The 17,245-nt window shown below is 41.6% G+C and overlaps 1 protein-coding gene across 1 annotated transcript; it reads left to right on the top strand.

Annotated features, from left to right (window-relative positions):
- Positions 1-12,676: 12,676 nt before the first annotated feature.
- mrpl28 (mitochondrial ribosomal protein L28) lies at positions 12,677-16,664 on the top strand. The gene is made up of 6 exons (XM_084064096.1): positions 12,677-12,790; positions 13,502-13,814; positions 14,502-14,654; positions 15,115-15,249; positions 15,648-15,734; positions 16,268-16,664. Exons 2-6 carry the CDS (start codon positions 13,530-13,532, stop codon positions 16,361-16,363), a joined length of 756 nt encoding a protein of 251 aa, XP_083920222.1. The 5' UTR covers positions 12,677-12,790; positions 13,502-13,529; the 3' UTR covers positions 16,364-16,664.
- The last annotated feature ends 581 nt before the right edge of the window (positions 16,665-17,245 follow it).

Here is a 17,245-nt window from a genome sequence, read left to right as displayed (position 1 = left end):
AGTGAATGTTACCATGTGATTTGTAAATAACAACATAAAAACAAAGGCTCTGGTGTGGTTCTCCTGGTTTACCGGGATGGGGTTCAATTCCCTGCAGTGCCCTACTCATAGTGTTGTATTTACCATTTTATATGGTCTGTTTTATTTATGTTCATAGTGTTGTATTTACCCTTTATGGTTTTATGTTTTCTTTATGTTCATTGTGTTGTATTTACCCTTACATGATTTGTTTAATTCTTTGTTCATAGTGTTGTATTTCCCCTTATGTGGTTTATTTTATCTTTATGTTCATAATGTTGTATTTACCCTTACATGGTTTGTTTTATTCTTTATGTTCATTGTGTAGGGTTGGGATCCTTCATTATCATTATAATTGTTGATGACCAAATGGACCATTACAGGTCTGTAACTCTTTAGTGTACAAATGGAACCAAATGGACCCGTTATGGTGGTCCTTGAAACGTAAAAGTTTGAAGACCACTGGTATTGTAATGGTTTATCAGACGTGAAGTCCACACACCAGCTCTTAGTGTGATGGATACGGTTCCAAATGCTAACGCAGCTACAAGCTCTTAGCCTGTCTCAAAGTGGGGTCCGGGGACCCCCAGGGGTCCTTGGGGGGATTTCAGGGGGTTCCCAGCTAGAGTAGTTAAGGTAGCATCATAAACATTTTAACCACTTTATCCATTTACTAGAGTCTCGGGGGACTACGCCCCCCGAGACCCCAGCCGTTGCACGGGGCTTTGCGTTCGCTGGTGCCTACGTGTGTCTGTCTTTGTGTTTGTGTCGCTGTAGCACAGAGTGGGCATTAAGATGGGATGTATGCTCCTTTTAAGGGAGGTGGATCGTGGGATTCTGTTTGCAAAGAGGCGTTGTGAATATTGGCTCATTGCAGACTCACCTTATTGCCACCTGATCGTGTGAGTGAGTGTTGTGTGTACGTAGGGCGGAATAGCTTGCGGGGTTGTGTGCTTTTTTGTTTGCTACTGGGCCTTGCATAGGAATGGATATTTTGAAAAGATGTAACAGTGTAAGGAAGCGTCTTTTGTGTGAAGTGGTAGGCCTTGACAATTATGTAGTGCAAGCATAAATGACACATGGAAGAATGCAACAGATGTACCTCAATGGGGAAGAAGCAGATGTCAATTATGTAAGGAAGTTGGCACGTCATCAGGTTCCAGAGATTGGCAACGCAGGGCCTGCAGAATGGGAGTGAAAGAGCAGCCAGGAATCAACCACACAATGTGACATGTTGAAGAGGGATTATGTGAAAGGAAAGGCAGTGATATGTGTGTGTGAAGTGTTAAGCAGCAGCACTATTAGTTATGTGGATTTATGAGAAAGGAATGTAACAATGCATGAACCTTGCCTCAAGGGGGACGAAGCAGTAGTCCAGGAAAGAAGCTGCAAGGCCGGCAGGTGGCGCGGGTTGTCATGAGAGGCTCTGCAGAATGGCTGAATGGCAGCGGTGACTTTGATGACAGCGGTTGTGGTGCTGTGTGATGAGCAGAAGGGGGTTGTGACCTATGTGGTGCCAGAAGTTGTTGGAACAGTGCAGGATAAAAGTGTATCCCTGTATCACAACGACTTTGGCAACCACCAATTGGTCAGCTCATCGTCACGTTGATTAGGGGGGGAAACTGTAGTAATAGTAGTGGATTGTTTGTTTGACGGGGGGCCACTGCAGGTGGTGGAGGACTGCTGTGAGATGGTCTGTGGAACGGGCGCTGGTGTGCGGGCAAGGCAGTGAAATGTCTGTGAAGTGGTAATTTGCGTCATTGTCAGCAGCACTTATGTAGATGAATGAGAAATGGCACATGTGACAATGCAGCAGACGTACCTCTTTGTGAAGGAGCACTTGACCATGAAGGGAAGTTGCAACGGGCTGAGGTTACACAGATAGTCATCCATGACAGAGGCTGCAGAATGGGAGAAATGGAGAAGGCGGGAAGGAAGCACACAATGTGAGACGTCCACCATGGATCATGTGACAGTGAAGACAGTGATTTGTGTTTGAAGCGGTAGGTATTGTCAATTATGTAGAGCAATTACAAATGGCACATGGAAGAATGCAAGACTTTTACCTCAATGTGGAAGAAGCACTTGTTTGAAAACCACATTTTCAGTGTGGTCTGTCTGGTGCGGTATGGCAAACGTCAGGGCTGCTGGGTCACCCGTCCTTGAACTGGCAACATAAAGCTGTCCGTGGCTGAAGACAGGGGACTGTAGCCAGACTCCCACTCTTCTGAGGGTCTGCCCTTGGGACTTGTTGATGGTGGTGGCAAAAGCAGTGCGGATCGGAAACTGTCGTCTGGCCCAGTCAAAAGGGAACTGTCCAGCTTCAGGAAGGAACTTGATGCGAGGGATCAAGACTTCCTGTTGTGTGGCTGCGATTGTGCACAGCAGGAGCTTGTTGTTGAGGGACCTCTGGAAGAAGAGTTTGGTGCCATTGCACAGTCCGTCTTTAGGGCTGATGTTGCGGAGTAGCATCAAGGGCATTCCAGGCTTGAGGGTGATGATGTGGCGGGGAAATCCACTGGGGCAGAGGGTGTTGAGATATTTGATGGTGAAGCGCATAACATCTTGGTAGTCCACCAGGGTGTCAGCACTGGTGAGCTTGGTAGCCATACCTGGCATCCAGGTCTCCATTATGTCATTGATGGTGTCCACCTCTTTGTTGGTAGGGGCAAGCAGTGATCTGCCGTGCAGCCAGTCAGTGCGTGCGTAATAGGTAGGCAAGTCTGGAAACACTGTGTTGCAAAATTCTTTCATGGATGTGGCCTCTGCGACGTTGTTGCGATCTGTGTTAGGTTGAATGTGGAAACGCATGCTTTCAGGGATGGAGACGAAGTCGTTGGCATCATTTGCTGTGCCATCGCCAAGGCTGAGGGTCCACGTGTCGAAGTCCTCCAGACGTGGGTCTCCACTGGCCTTGACGCGCATGTTTTCTGTGAGGGAGAAGACGGAGAATTTTTCCCAGAGTGTGGAATTGTTCAGGCAGCTGTCTATAATCTGGCCCTCATTGGCCCCTCGAATCACTGGGAGACACTGTCGGAAGTCACCTGCCAAGACAATAATTTTGCCACCAAATGGAGTGTTTGGCTTCTGGAGTAGGTCTTGCAGTGAGCGGTCAAGTGCCTCTAGCAGGTGGCGGTGCATCATGGTGGCTTCATCAATCAGCAGGAGGCGTGAGCGGCGTAGGAGTTTGGCCAGGCTGCTCTGTGCTGTGATGTTCAAGGTAGTGTTCTTTGTGAGGTGGAGAGGAGCTTTCAGGCGCGAATGGAGCGTTCTGCCGAGGTGAAGGAGTTGGGCTGCAATGCCAGTGGTGGCCATGGCAAGGGCAATGCAGCCACCTGGTTCCAGACTCCGCACTGCATCTAGGAGGGCATTGAGCAGGAAGGTTTTACCGCAGCCTCCACGTGCAGATATGAAGACTTGTAGGCTTTGTTGTTTTGTGACAGCTGACATGACTGTGTCGTAAATCTGTTGTTGTGCTGTAGTGAACTTTGGTATTGTTGCCTCCACAGTGGCGGAGAGCTCGCGCACATCGTAGTTCATTTCTTCACGGATGAGGGCGTCTTCCATGTTGACCAGCCCATGGACAGTGGCCTTTTCAGCATCAGTCATTGGTTCCAGGAAAACGTTGTGGAGGTCCTGGTGATGTGACTGGAGTGAGGCTTGTAGATCCAGTCGGACCATGGTTTTCAGCTGGTCCTCAGTGAAGGAGAGATTCCTACGCTGTGCTGTGCGCTTGAAATCATCAGTCCACTGTGACCAGTTGTCGTTGAACAGTGTTTTGGGGTCAGCTGGTTGGCAGAAGAGGAGGATGATTACGAATAAGAGACGAATCTGTGGGCACAGCTGTGTGATTGCAGCCTCAGTGAGGACAGTGGCCCACTCGTTGTCATCATCCAATAGGCCGAGCTCCCTGCACACTTCCTTGTAGGTTTCCAGGGTCCTGCCATTGATGGAGTAGAGGTCGTCAAAACTTGTTTTCCCTCTGCAGTGGTCATGGTGGAGTAGCATTCTCAAGTAGAAGACGTCGCCTGCCACGGGGTTGACGGTGTGGACGCGACCAATGGTGACTGCCTTTTTTTTCCTGAGCTTCCATTTTTTGGTTTGTGGTAGGTAGGTGTATTTCTGAGGCATGTCAACATAGCGCGGCATGGTTGTAGGGTCGAAGTGTGGACCTGCGAGGGCTTTCTGTTTGTCATTGTTGTCGAAGAAAGCAGTCAACTCTGTGGCCCTCTCCTGCTGCACCACAGTCTCCTCATGACCATGGGCAAAATAGACTTGCTGCTGCTCTTTCAGATGCAGGCGGAGGGCTTTGACAGGAGGGTGGTTCTTTGATATGTTGAAGGAGAAGAGTTTCCAGCAGGCCTCACTGGATCCAACTGAACGCATGTCCACATACTCGCGAATCTCATCACGTGCCGGTTGGACGCCATCCGCTTCAGCAGATACCATTGCACGGTCAGGCCCTTTGGCAGGCAAATGTAGATAGGGGTGTGGGTGGAGAGAGTAGTACATGCAGGCGTTGCATGTTGGTGTGTATGTAGTGTGGTGTGCTGTTTGTGGAGGGGGAAGCAGTGTATTAGTTATAGGGCATGTGTGAAATGACTCTGCCGTCATGTGGAATGTGAAGTGCATGGAAGTGCAGAGGAGGGGCAACTGAGGAGCAGAGATAAGGGCAAAGAGGGCTGTGTGTTGCAGAAAGAACATGCACACACACACGCACACACGCAATGCACAGGGAGACACATACCCAGACTGTGTGCATGTATGTGGTGTGTGAGTATAGGGTGTATGACAGTGCAGTGGAGAGAATGTGTGCAAGAGTGGAGAAGAGCATAAGTCATTACCTTGTTTGGGAGACAGCTGCAAGGAAGGTTGTGCTGTGGCTGCAGCCTGGCGCAAAAGTCTCAAGGAGCGTCTTGGTGTGTTGGGCTGCGGTTGGTGCTGCTGGCAGCGTGTGTATTTTGCGAGGAGCTGAGAAGTGAAGACAGTTGGCTATGAAGTAGTGTGAGGAGCAATTATGCAGTGTGGATGAGAGGTGCGTGAATTGGCAGTAAGGCAGTCTGTGTGATGTAAGTGATAGATATTGGGGGCTGGTGTAGTAGGTAGCAAGTGTTCAGTGTGAAGATGTACATAGGAATGTGGGGTGGAGACGGAAAGAATTGCACACACATGTATGTTGCAGTGTTTATAGTGTGTGGTGCTGTTTGTGGAGGTGAAGCAATGTGAAGGTGAAAGGCAATGAGGGCAAAGAGTGTGATGTGAAGGCCAATGCAACAGCAGAGGACGTCCACCTGAGGACAACAGATGTGCGCAAGGACGTCTGTGTCGTGCAGACAATAGAGTGAAACACAGACAATCTGTGTGACAGAGAGACACACACACACACACACACACACACACACACACACACACACACACACACACACACACTGCCACACAGACAGAATACGTGAAGCCTGGCTTCATTATCCTGGCTCGACACAGTCTGGCTTGACAAGGTCTAGCTCGACAAAGTCGCTCCTTTTCAGCCTGGCTTGGCGTTCGAGGAACGGAATAAACAAGGCTTATATGGACCCGACTTTGTCAAGCCTGGATTTGGCTTAAGGCCAGGCTTATTTAATTCACCTTTTGAGGAACAGGCCCCTGTATATCAATCACTGCACCACTGTAATTCATCCTAATTCTGTTCACTTGCATATTCTTCATTGAAAGGTTAGATAAAGGTGAAACAGCCACGTAAAAGTTGGAAAATATTCCTAGTTGGTTTTGAACTCAGAACCTTCTGTGTGCAAGGCCTGTATCCTATCCACTGCTCCACCATGGTTCATACTTTCTTTGGTCTCATGCACGATCTTCATTGAAAGATCAGATAAAGGAGCAAGAGTCAGATAAAAGTTGGAAAACTCTCCTGGTTGGATTTGAACCGGTAACCTTCTGGTTGCAAGTCCTGTATCTAAACGACTGCACCACAGAGGTACTTGCTTGATCTGTTAACTAAGCCTGGTAAGGCTTGTACTTTTCCCCCTCTAAATATCCATTGCCATTGACAATGTATTGGGCGCTTAAAGTTAAATATTTCAAAAACTACAAATCATTTCAAAGTAAAACATCTCAAGGATGTATGTCCACGGTAAGGTGGAATTTCTGAACTGTGAATGGAGTTTCTAGGGGAAAGTGTTTTTTGAGGTCCCAAAATCTTCCATCGACCTCCATTATAAATCTCTGAACTTTTAAAGGAGTACAATTCTAAAACTATGAAACATTTCAAAGATTCCTTTTCAGGCAAACATGTCCACATTAAGATGAACATTTTAAAGTTTGAATGGGGTTTCTATTCTATATATGACATTTTGAATCATTACAGTCAGTTCACCTTCTTTTGGGTCTTGAGTCGAACCGATTACTCCCGCGGAGACATCAAATTTCTCTTTTGGGCCTTGAGTCTTGGGACTCAAGGCCCAAAAGAGAAATTTGATGTCTCCGCGGGAGTAATTTGTTCGACTCAAGACTCTTTCGGGTCTTGAGTCTTGGGACTCAAGACTCAAATCCTGGAAATGGCAAATCAGCATGTGTGGGATTTGAAGGTGCAAGAGTCAGGTAAAAGTTGGACAAATGTCCAAGTTGGATTTGAACTGGGAACCTTCCGGTTGTAACCCCTGTATCTTAACCACTGCAACACAGTGATTCTTACTGACAATGTTCACTTGCGTGTCCTTCACTAAAAGATTAGATAAAGGGCAGGAGTCAGGTAAAAGTTCAAAAAATGTCCTTGTTGCATTTGAACCAGCAACCTTATGGTTATAAGCCCTGTATCTCAATCACTGCACCACTGTAATTCATCCTAATTCTGTTCACTTGCATATTCTTCATTGAAAGGTTAGATAAAGGTGAAACAGTCACGTAAAAGTTGGAAAATATTCCTAGTTGGTTTTGAACTCAGAACCTTCTGTGTGCAAGGCCTGTATCCTATCCACTGCTCCACCATGGTTCATACTTTCTCTGGTCTCATGCACGATATTCAGTGAAAGATCAGATAAAGGAGCAAGAGTCAGATAAAAGTTGGAAAACTCTCCTGGTTGGATTTGAACCGGTAACCTTCTGGTTGCAAGTCCTGTATCTAAACGACTGCACCACAGAGGTACTTGCTTAAACTGTTAATTAAGCCTGCGAAGGGTTGTACTTTTCCCCCTCTAAATATCCTTTGCCATTGACAATGTATTGGGCGCTTAAAGTTAAATATTTCAAAAACTACAAATCATTTCAAAGTAAAACATCTCAAGGATGTATGTCCACGGTAAGGTGGAATTTCTGAACTGTGAATGGAGTTTCTAGGGGAAAGTGTTTTTTGAGGTCCCAAAATCTTCCATCGACCTCCATTATAAATCTCTGAACTTTTAAAGGAGTACAATTCTAAAACTATGAAACATTTCAAAGATTCCTTTTCAGGCAAACATGTCCACATTAAGATGAAAATTTTAAAGTTTGAATGGGGTTTCTATTCTATATATGACATTTTGAATCATTACAGTCAGTTCACCTTCTTTTGGGTCTTGAGTCGAACCGATTACTCCAGCGGAGACATCAAATTTCTCTTTTGGGCCTTACCGAAACGGAATGTTAGGGACCAAAAAAAAAGTCACTACCAATCAACTTTAAATTGCCTGAAACGTACTCCTAACAGGTTTTTGGGGGAACAATTTTGGCCTCCACACTTAGTGATTTTTTCGGATTTAACTAACAGGTTTTTGGGGGAACATTTTTTTTTTTCGTTTCGGTAGTGACACCATTGTGTCACTACCGAAACGGAAAAAAAATTACCAAGTCCAGAGCTCGATGAATGTTAGGGCCCCAAAAAAAGTCACTACCAATCAACTTTAAATTGCCTGAAACGTACTCCTAACAGGTTTTTGGGGGAACAATTTTTTTTTCGTTTCGGTAGTGACACTATTGTGTCAGTACCGAAACGGGAAAAAAATGACAAAGTCCAGAGCTCGATGAATGTTAGGGACCAAAAAAAAAGTCACTACCAATCAACTTTACATTGCCTGAAACGTACTCCTAACAGGTTTTTGGGGGAACAATTTTTTTTTCGTTTCGGTAGTGACACCATTGTGTCACTACCGAAACGGAAAAAAAATTACAAAGTCCAGAGCTCGATGAATGTTAGGGACCAAAAAAAAAGTCACTACCAATCAACTTTAAATTGCCTGAAACGTACTCCTAACAGGTTTTTGGGGGAACTTTTTTTTTTTCGTTTCGGTAGTGACACTATTGTGTCAGTACCGAAACGGAAAAAAAATTACTAAGTCCAGAGCTCGATGAATGTTAGGGACCAAAAAAAAGGTCACTACCAATCAACTTTAAATTGCCTGAAACGTACTCCTAACAGGTTTTTGGGGGAACAATTTTTTTTTCGTTTCGGTAGTGACACCATTGTGTCACTACCGAAACGGAAAAAAAATTAACAAGTCCAGAGCTCGATGAATGTTAGGGACCAAAAAAAAAGTCACTACCAATCAACTTTAAATTGCCTGAAACGTACTCCTAACAGGTTTTTGGGGGAACACATTTTTTTTCGTTTCGGTAGTGACACCATAGTGTCACTACCGAAACAAAAAAAAAATTGAAAGTTAAATCCGGAAAAAATCACTAAGTGTGGAGGCCAAAATCGTCCCCCCAAAAACCTGTTAGGAGTACGTTTCAGGCAATTTAGAGTTGATTGGTAGTACTTTTAGTGACTTCTTTTTTTGGTCCGTAACATTCATCGAGCTCTGGACTTAGTACATTTTTTTTCACCATTGTGTCACTACCGAAACGAAAGTTAAATCCGGAAAAAATCACTAAGTGTGGAGGCCAAAATCGTCCCCCCAAAAACCTGTTAGGAGTACGTTTCAGGCAATTTAGAGTTGATTGGTAGTACTTTTTAGTGACTTCTTTTTTTGGTCCCTAACATTCATCGAGCTCTGGACTTAGTAATTTTTTTTCCGTTTCGGTAGTGACACAATGGTGTCACTACCGAAACGAGAAAAAAAAATAGTTCCCCCAAAAACCTGTTAGGAGTACGTTTCAGGCAATTTAAAGTTGATTGGTAGTGACTTTTTTTTTTGTCCCTAACATTCATTGAGCTCTGGACTTAGTACATTTTTTTTTCACCATTATGTCACTACCGAAACCATTGTGTCACTACCGAAACGAAAGTTAAATCCGGAAAAAATCACTAAGTGTGGAGGCCAAAATCGTCCCCCCAAAAACCTGTTAGGAGTACGTTTCAGGCAATTTAGAGTTGATTGGTAGTACTTTTTAGTGACTTCTTTTTTTGGTCCCTAACATTCATCGAGCTCTGGACGTAGTACATTTTTTTTTCACCATTGTGTCACTACCGAAACTAAAGTTTGTCACTACCGAAACGAAAGTTAAATCCGAAAAAATCACTAAGTGTGGAGGCCAATTTTTTTTGTGGAGGCCAATTTTTTTTTTCACCATTGTGTCACAACCGAAACAAAAGCTAAATCCGAAAGTGTGGAGGCCAAAATCGTCCCCCCAAAAACCTGTTAGGAGTACGTTTCAGGCAATTTAGAGTTGATTGGTAGTACTTTGTAGTGCCTTTTTTGGTCCCTAACATTCATCGAGCTCTGGACTTAGTAAAAAAAAAAATCACCATTGTGTCACTACCGAAACGAAAGTTTGTCACTACCGAAACGAAAGTTAAATCCGAAAAAATCCCTAACATTCATCGAGCTCTGGACTTAGTACATTTTTTTTTCACCATTGTGTCACTACCGAAACGAAAGTTTGTCACTACGGAAACGAAAGTTAAATTGTACCGAAACCATTGTAAGTCTTGTAACTGTAGCCCTTATGGTTTCCGAGAAAAAAATACTTGAATGGGAGTTTTTGTAATTCCCATTAAAGTGGATAGGGAAATTTAATGCACTAATACATTTTTTATCAAAAAATCTATCCAGACGCAAATGGGCGTGGCCTATATGGGGAGCTGCGTCGTGACCCAAGGAATCCAGGGAAAAATACATTTTGATTTTACAACCTACGGTTCCAGAGTTATAGGCCAAAACGTAAAGTGGGCTGTTATAGCGCCACCATGAGGCCGATTGGTGTAATATTTTTATAAATAATTTCGCACTAAAATATAAACCTCCCTTTCAAGTCTTGTAACTCTAGCCCTTACGGTTTCTGAGAAAGAAATACTTGAATGGGAGTTTTCTCATTTTCCCATTAAAGTGGATGGGGAAATTTAATGCACTAATAAATCAATATCAATTAAACTATGTTAATCTCTTAGAAAAGTACAAGTGCACGATTCCCGTTGAAGCCGGTCATTTTGACATATGGCACTAAATTGGGAAAAATAAACTGTGGGAGGAGTAGCAGCCCGAAATAAAGTTTATCTAGAAAGAATAAAGTTTATCTATAACACTAGGCGCGTCGCAATTCAGGGCAATTGCCGATCGGGGGTGCAATCGACATTAAACAGTAAACCCGAACCAAACCCGCACCCTAACCCTAACCGCACGCGGATGCCGCATAGTCGGAGAAAAAAAAAAAAAAAAGTCCCCTTACGGTTTCCGAGAAAAAAATACTTGAATGGGAGTTTTTGCAATTCCCATTAAAGTGAATGGGGAAATTTAATGTACTAATAAATCAATATCAAAAAATCTATCCAGACGTATATGGGGAGTTGCGTAATAACCCAAGGAATCTAGGGGAAAAAAGATTTTTATTTTTTGACCTACGGTTCAAAAGTTATAGGCCAAAAGGTAAAGTGGGCTGTTATAGCGCCACCATGGGGCCAAATGGTGTAATGTTTGTTTCAAAAATTTGGCAATAAACTATGAACCTTCCCTCAAAGTCTTGTAACTCTAGCTCTTACGGTTTCTGAGAAAAAAATACTTGAATTTGAGTTTTGTCACTTTTCCATTAAAATGGATGGGGACATTTAATGCACTAATAAATCAATATCAATTAAACTATGCAACCAATCTCTTAGCCTTATGCAAGTGCACGATTCCCGGTCAGACCGGTCATTTTGACATATAGCACTAAATTGGGAAAAATAAACTGTGGGAGGAGTAGCGGCCCGAAATAAAGTGTATCATTAAATAAATAACGTTGGTAGAGTATAAATAACGTTGGTAGTGTGGTTGCCCATTCGGGCAACCACACTAACTATGCCATCAATTTCCATTGTTAAAAGATTAGGCTTTTTTTGGTACAAATTTTCCACGTGAAAACACTAGGCACCTGCGGAAGTAAGCAAGTAAACATGCAGCGGTTGCATTGCAGCCACTAACTGAGTCGATTTGGTGATGTTCGTGGACCATGGCCATGGACAAAATCTTGTTTATATTTATATTTTTCTGTATTTTTGTTGCATAATATTATTTTTGCAGGTGTGAAATTACCGTTAATTAACTGGCCGAAGGTTGTTTATACATTTTGAAATAAAACCTTTTCTCTGCCATGAATATCTAGTGCTGTGCTTACTTCAAATCTAAGTCTGTCCATTTTACTTACTTATTTGCTATAATGATAATGTAGATCTGATATGAAATGCTGTATATGCCTATATATGATGTTATCATTATTGTTCTACCACACATACGGCAGGCACACTTATTCAGGATTGGATTTGACTCTGGACGAACAAACCCCACCTCTTTGTTCTCAAATAGCCAATAGCAATCGGTCATTTTGCATAGTTTGGACTTCCGGGTGTCTTTAGGAGAATTTTGTTTTTATTTGAGGAAAATATATACTTATGGGGCTTTTTTTGTCCTATATATTTCTTTTCTGTCACATTCCCGTGGAATAATAGTAAAGTTATGTTTTTTTTTTTAAACCATGACTGAAAATCATTGGCAGTAGCCAACCTATAAATATCCCAGCCGCACGTTTTAACAAATGCCCGGATGAGCCTCGGTGGTCCGGGGTGCAGGCTTCAAACCTGTAGCTGCTTAGCGGCAGAGTGGTTCAATTCCACCTTTCGGGCGAAGCATCTCAAAGGTCAGCGTCTCTAATCGGCAAATATTTATATCATAACATGAGTGTGTCCGAGCCCGCAATAAATACGATGTTTGCAGCAAGGCTGCCGAAATTGCCAAACTGATATACAGTCAGATACAGCATTCAGTGTGTAGTAGCAGCACTTTTGGTGTACTCCTTGGTATGTTTTGAAAAATACAAATCTTTTGAAAATATGCGACGCATTGTGAGCTTGTAGATCTGTAGGTTAAAGAGGAAGAAGTATACGTTTCGTAATAAGAATCAAAATCTACAAAGTTTCCTCTAACTCAAGCTTTCAAATAATTGTAGTGAGTAAAATGTACAATATTGCCTCTGAGATGAAGTGGAGTAGAAGTAAAAGTATTGAAATTTGTAAATACTGCAGTAAAGTCAAAATACCTATAAAGTGTACCTTTATATATATATATATATATATATATATATATATATATATATATATATATATATATATATATATATATATATATCATACATATATATATTATATCACACGATGTTTTTGAGTAACCTTGCGTCACCATTCTTTCAACTGGAACCGGGTCAGACGTCAATATCAGCCAATCAGCCATAAGAACTTCCTTTCTGTTGTCCAATCATTCTCCTGCAGACAGACACACTGCGGAAGCGGAGTGTGCAGTGTGTACTGAGCTGATGTGTGTATGGTGTCCTTGGTTATGAGCTATCGTGGGACAATAATACAGCTTATACTTTCCTAAACCCCATATTATTGGTAAGATACGCTTTTATATTATTCATACATATATATTAAAGTCAAAAATTGTGGCACGTCATTTTATAAACTAGCTTCCAATTGGGTTATTACCCCCTGGCTACTTTAACAATATGCTGTTTTAGAGTTAAACACAGCAGGTTATTTGTTGATTATCATTATCAGATTTTATTTTACCCTTTAACTTGTTTATGCCCAAAATGATTGGATGTACAGGTTTTGTAGCAATATTAGAGTAGAAAGTAGAAATATTATTATACCTGAATTCTAATTGTCAAATGTTCAATCATGTTCAAATCATGTTACATTTCTTAACCACTTAAACCCCATATGGGTAACCGGAGTCCCTCAGGGCTCAATACTAGGGTATTTTTTGTTTTGTGTTATTATGGTGAAAGCTTAAACATGTATACATATTTACTTATGTATGTATATATACATATATACACACATATATATATACACATGCACAAATCAGCATTGTTTGGCAACGGTTTTGGTTGTGTCCGCATGCTACGTACATGATGCCCACCTCTCCAGTTATGGGCATGTTATGTTTGCATATATGGGCATATTATATTTGTGACATCCAGGGAATTTTAATAGAAATAGATAGAAATAGATTACAATTAAATTAGAACCGAGTGGCCATCTGTGATATTGTGATATTGCCCATTTATCCTAGCCTCTCACGATTTCTCTTCCATGTAGATTTATACTTTGCTTGGAAACATCTACCATGCCTCTTCATAAATATCCTCCAAAGATCTGGGGGGCTCTTAAATTGACAGAGGGCATCTATGCTCGTCTTCCTCAACATTATCTCCAGTCTTTGGAGAAGAAAGAGCGCACCCCAGTCCACTGGAAGCCCCTGGGTATCAAGTACATCCCTCATCCGGTGACAGGGAAGAAAAAGCGAGTACAGGATGTCCCCATCCCCATCTACTATCCCCCAGAGACCCATGATGGACTCTGGGGAGGAGAAGGATGGGTAGCAGGGTGGAGATATGCCAACAATGACAAAGTGAGTAGCCAGACAAAGGACATTTCTCTCCTTAAACTTTTGATTCTTGTCTAACTTGGTATTTGTAACTTTCCTGATATTCCCCACGTGTGTGGTGTTAAAGAACCATTTTTTTTGTTCAGCCATTTTTAACTGACATAATACAATATATTAATAGTCGCTTTACTGCACCATTGAATACAAGAACTCTTGGAAATTGTTTTCTGTCTCTAGTAAAAGCAGCTGACATGATACCAAAATTGTTTGGGAAAACAAAAATATTAATAATAAACTTAATTTATATAGTAGTGAAAGCTCTTACTTACAAAGTGTTACATGAATGGTTTATATTTATTTATATATTTATATATATTATATATTATATATTATATTTATCCAAAGTGCTTTACAATCTTCATTTGTAGATTTCTTAAAAGATGTTTCAGAGATAAAACAAGTCCTTATCCAAAAATAAAAATGTATAATTATTATATATAGTCTGTGTGTCTGTCTGTGTAAAAAAGATAATCTCTATAAAGGTAACCCTGTTTGAAAAGTATTTGTTCTAATTTATAAAGTGCCACAGAAATGTTTAAAAGCTCCTCAACACATCTTTATTTGCACTAAAGTTTTATTAAAGACTGTCGTCATTGACAATAGAACACATCGGTAGCTACTAGATATAAATGAACTGGGATCTCTTCACAGATGTCTACCCGTCTCCGGAAGACGTGGAAACCTAAGTTGTTTAGAAGAGAGCTGTACAGTGAGATCCTCAACCACAAGTTCACCATCACAGTCACGGGACGAACCCTGGACCTAATCGACGCAGCCTATGGATTTGATTTCTACATCCTGAAAGTAAGAGACAGCTTTCACTTGTACTGTGTAGGGCTGCAATTTATGTCTATTGTAAAACACTTAGAGATTTTCATAAATTTAAAGTGCATTATAAATAAAATCCATTATTAGTATTATTATATATAACGAATCAACTTGAAAAAAATCCAAAAGATTTTTATAATCAACTGAATTATTTAGTTTGATTTACTTTGTTGGACAACGGTGTTGCGTAAACATGGCCGATCTATGTGCTCACAATGTGAAGTGTTCTGAGCTTAGATCGGCCATTTTAGTAGTTTTTCAAACCGATTATTTGATTAAAATCAATTATTTGTTATAATCGATTAAATCTATTAGTTTGTAACTGTTGCACTTCCTGATACTGTGTCTCAAAGTGCCACAAACCCCTGCAAGGATAGTTTATAATAGTACTTTCCAAAGCACCCATGTTCCCTCTCTCGTGTCCGTTCTTCATTAGACACAAAAAGAAGACATAAACTCAAAGCTGGGGATGGACCTGAGGCGGGCGATGCTGCTGCGCCTGGCTCGCAAAGACACAGAGCTGTACCCCGATGACCCTGTCAAGAGAGGCAAGGTCTACAGCAAGTATAAGGTACACTAGGAAAGTTTGATTTTAACTGAACAACTTTAACTGGACTACCACAGGGGACTATTGTATCAAATCTCTATACTGGAAAGTAGCCAGTTGCATACCTTTGTGAGCTTGTAGATCTGCTATTTTCACCTAATGTTCACGAATAAAGACGCTAGGGTTCATGTGGTTAAGTCATTGCTAATTCTTAAATCTTTTAGGTGCTGACAGATTTAAGCATCGCTTTATTAGCTTGAAGAGTTCTTGTCTGCAAGTGACACCATCGTGCAATGGAATATAAATTAACATTTACGTAATGTTCTGTTTTGTAATATATGACAACAAAATGTGTATGAGGAAGAGGAATCTCAGATCATGTTAAATCTTTTCTCCCTGCCAATGCTCATTGTTCTGAGCAGGAGTTTGAGGTCCCAGAGGAGGAGGCAGAATGGTTCGGTCTGAGTCTGGAGGAGGCTGTGGAGAAACAGAGACAGCTGGAGCACAAGGTAAAGAAATCCTTAAAAGAGAATAGAGTCTGCACACTGGTGATGCTGAAAAGCTCTGCTGTATTTGTATTGCCTCGTCAACATTTCAATCCATTCAGGTTTTCATCTGTACACTGTACATGGGAATGGGCATACACACATACGTTTTATATATTCAGGTCACCATCTACACACTGATAGGCTAACCCCAATAGGGAAAGTGAGGTCACAACAGTCAACTCGACTCATCAATTGGCTGGCTTTGCATAAAGTAAAAATAAATATAAACAGTGTGCACCCATCCCAGAATCCAAATAGCAATATATATATTTACATTTGAAGAAATCCTTATACACACACACTTGACAACATGCATACATTCAGTACATACATGCCCAATTCATGATGCGCAGTTCATTTATATATTGCATTAATGTTTTTCAGTTCAGAAACACTTTATTTGTAAACCTGCATCCATGTATGTTCTCAGTTTACTTTGCTGTGTTCTAGCTTGTTTTTAATAACTTGTTTTTGTTATGGATGTTGTCTCTCAGGAGCCGGAGCCTTTGTTTAAGGGCTTGGTGGACGGCCTGGTGAAAGAGCTAGCCATCCAGAAGCTCTCTGAGCCCCAGCTGATAGAGAAGAAATAACTGCAAGGACCATACAGACAGAACACATTGGCCAACGTTCAGAGAGAAATGAATGTGTTTAGCCCCTCTGTGTTGACCATCTGACTGAAGGCGTTGTGTTCCGTTCTGTAGTGAGAGAGATGAAATTGACATTGGACTGGACGCATTTATTTATTTTGTTTCATAACATGAAGTTGTCAGGCATATTTTTGCAACCCATTTCAATGTGGAACTATCTTTGTTTTGTAAATATTCCCTAACTTACTATGTTGTAATGCCTGTGTGTCTAAGGAATAAATGTATTCTTATTTCTTAAACCCTCTCACAGTGATACATAGATCTGTTTTTCAATACGAATTCTAAATGATTAAGTTTGAGATGGAAGGACCTTTGTTGATGTATTTTACAAGTCCTTTTTTTAAATAACCAGTACCATAACAGTACACTTTGTTTGCCCAGCAGGTGGGGGTGTTTACCACAGAATATTATTCCTCCCATTATTTGTTTATTTTAGGACATAGTACTGTATAATATATATTTTTACCAGGTGCAGCCTGGTCTAGGAAGAGACTGATCAACTACTTGTTACTTTCTCGTCACTTTCTCAACACTTTCAGGCAACCTTTTCATCATTGGCTGTCCTTTACTCCTTTAAGCCAATGGGGAGACTTCCCCGTTTTGCCTGTCCTTTAAGCCAATGGGGAGACGGACCGTCCTCCCATGCTATGGGATCATAACCTTACGCCCTCCCCTGCCTCTCTTCTCCCCCTCTCTCCCCCTCTCTTGTTCACTCAGCTGGGGCTGACGAGCGTGTATCGCTGCCCGGCCGTCAGTGCCATAGATATAGAAACCTAGATACCTCATTGGCCGCTGCAGTTCGTTGGAGCGACCTGTATCGCGGCC

Source organism: Gymnoscopelus microlampas (assembly GCF_963454915.1).
Source record: "Gymnoscopelus microlampas genome assembly, chromosome: 8".
Classification (NCBI taxonomy): domain Eukaryota; kingdom Metazoa; phylum Chordata; class Actinopteri; order Myctophiformes; family Myctophidae; genus Gymnoscopelus; species Gymnoscopelus microlampas.
This window is presented reverse-complemented; position numbering and strand designations above follow the sequence as displayed.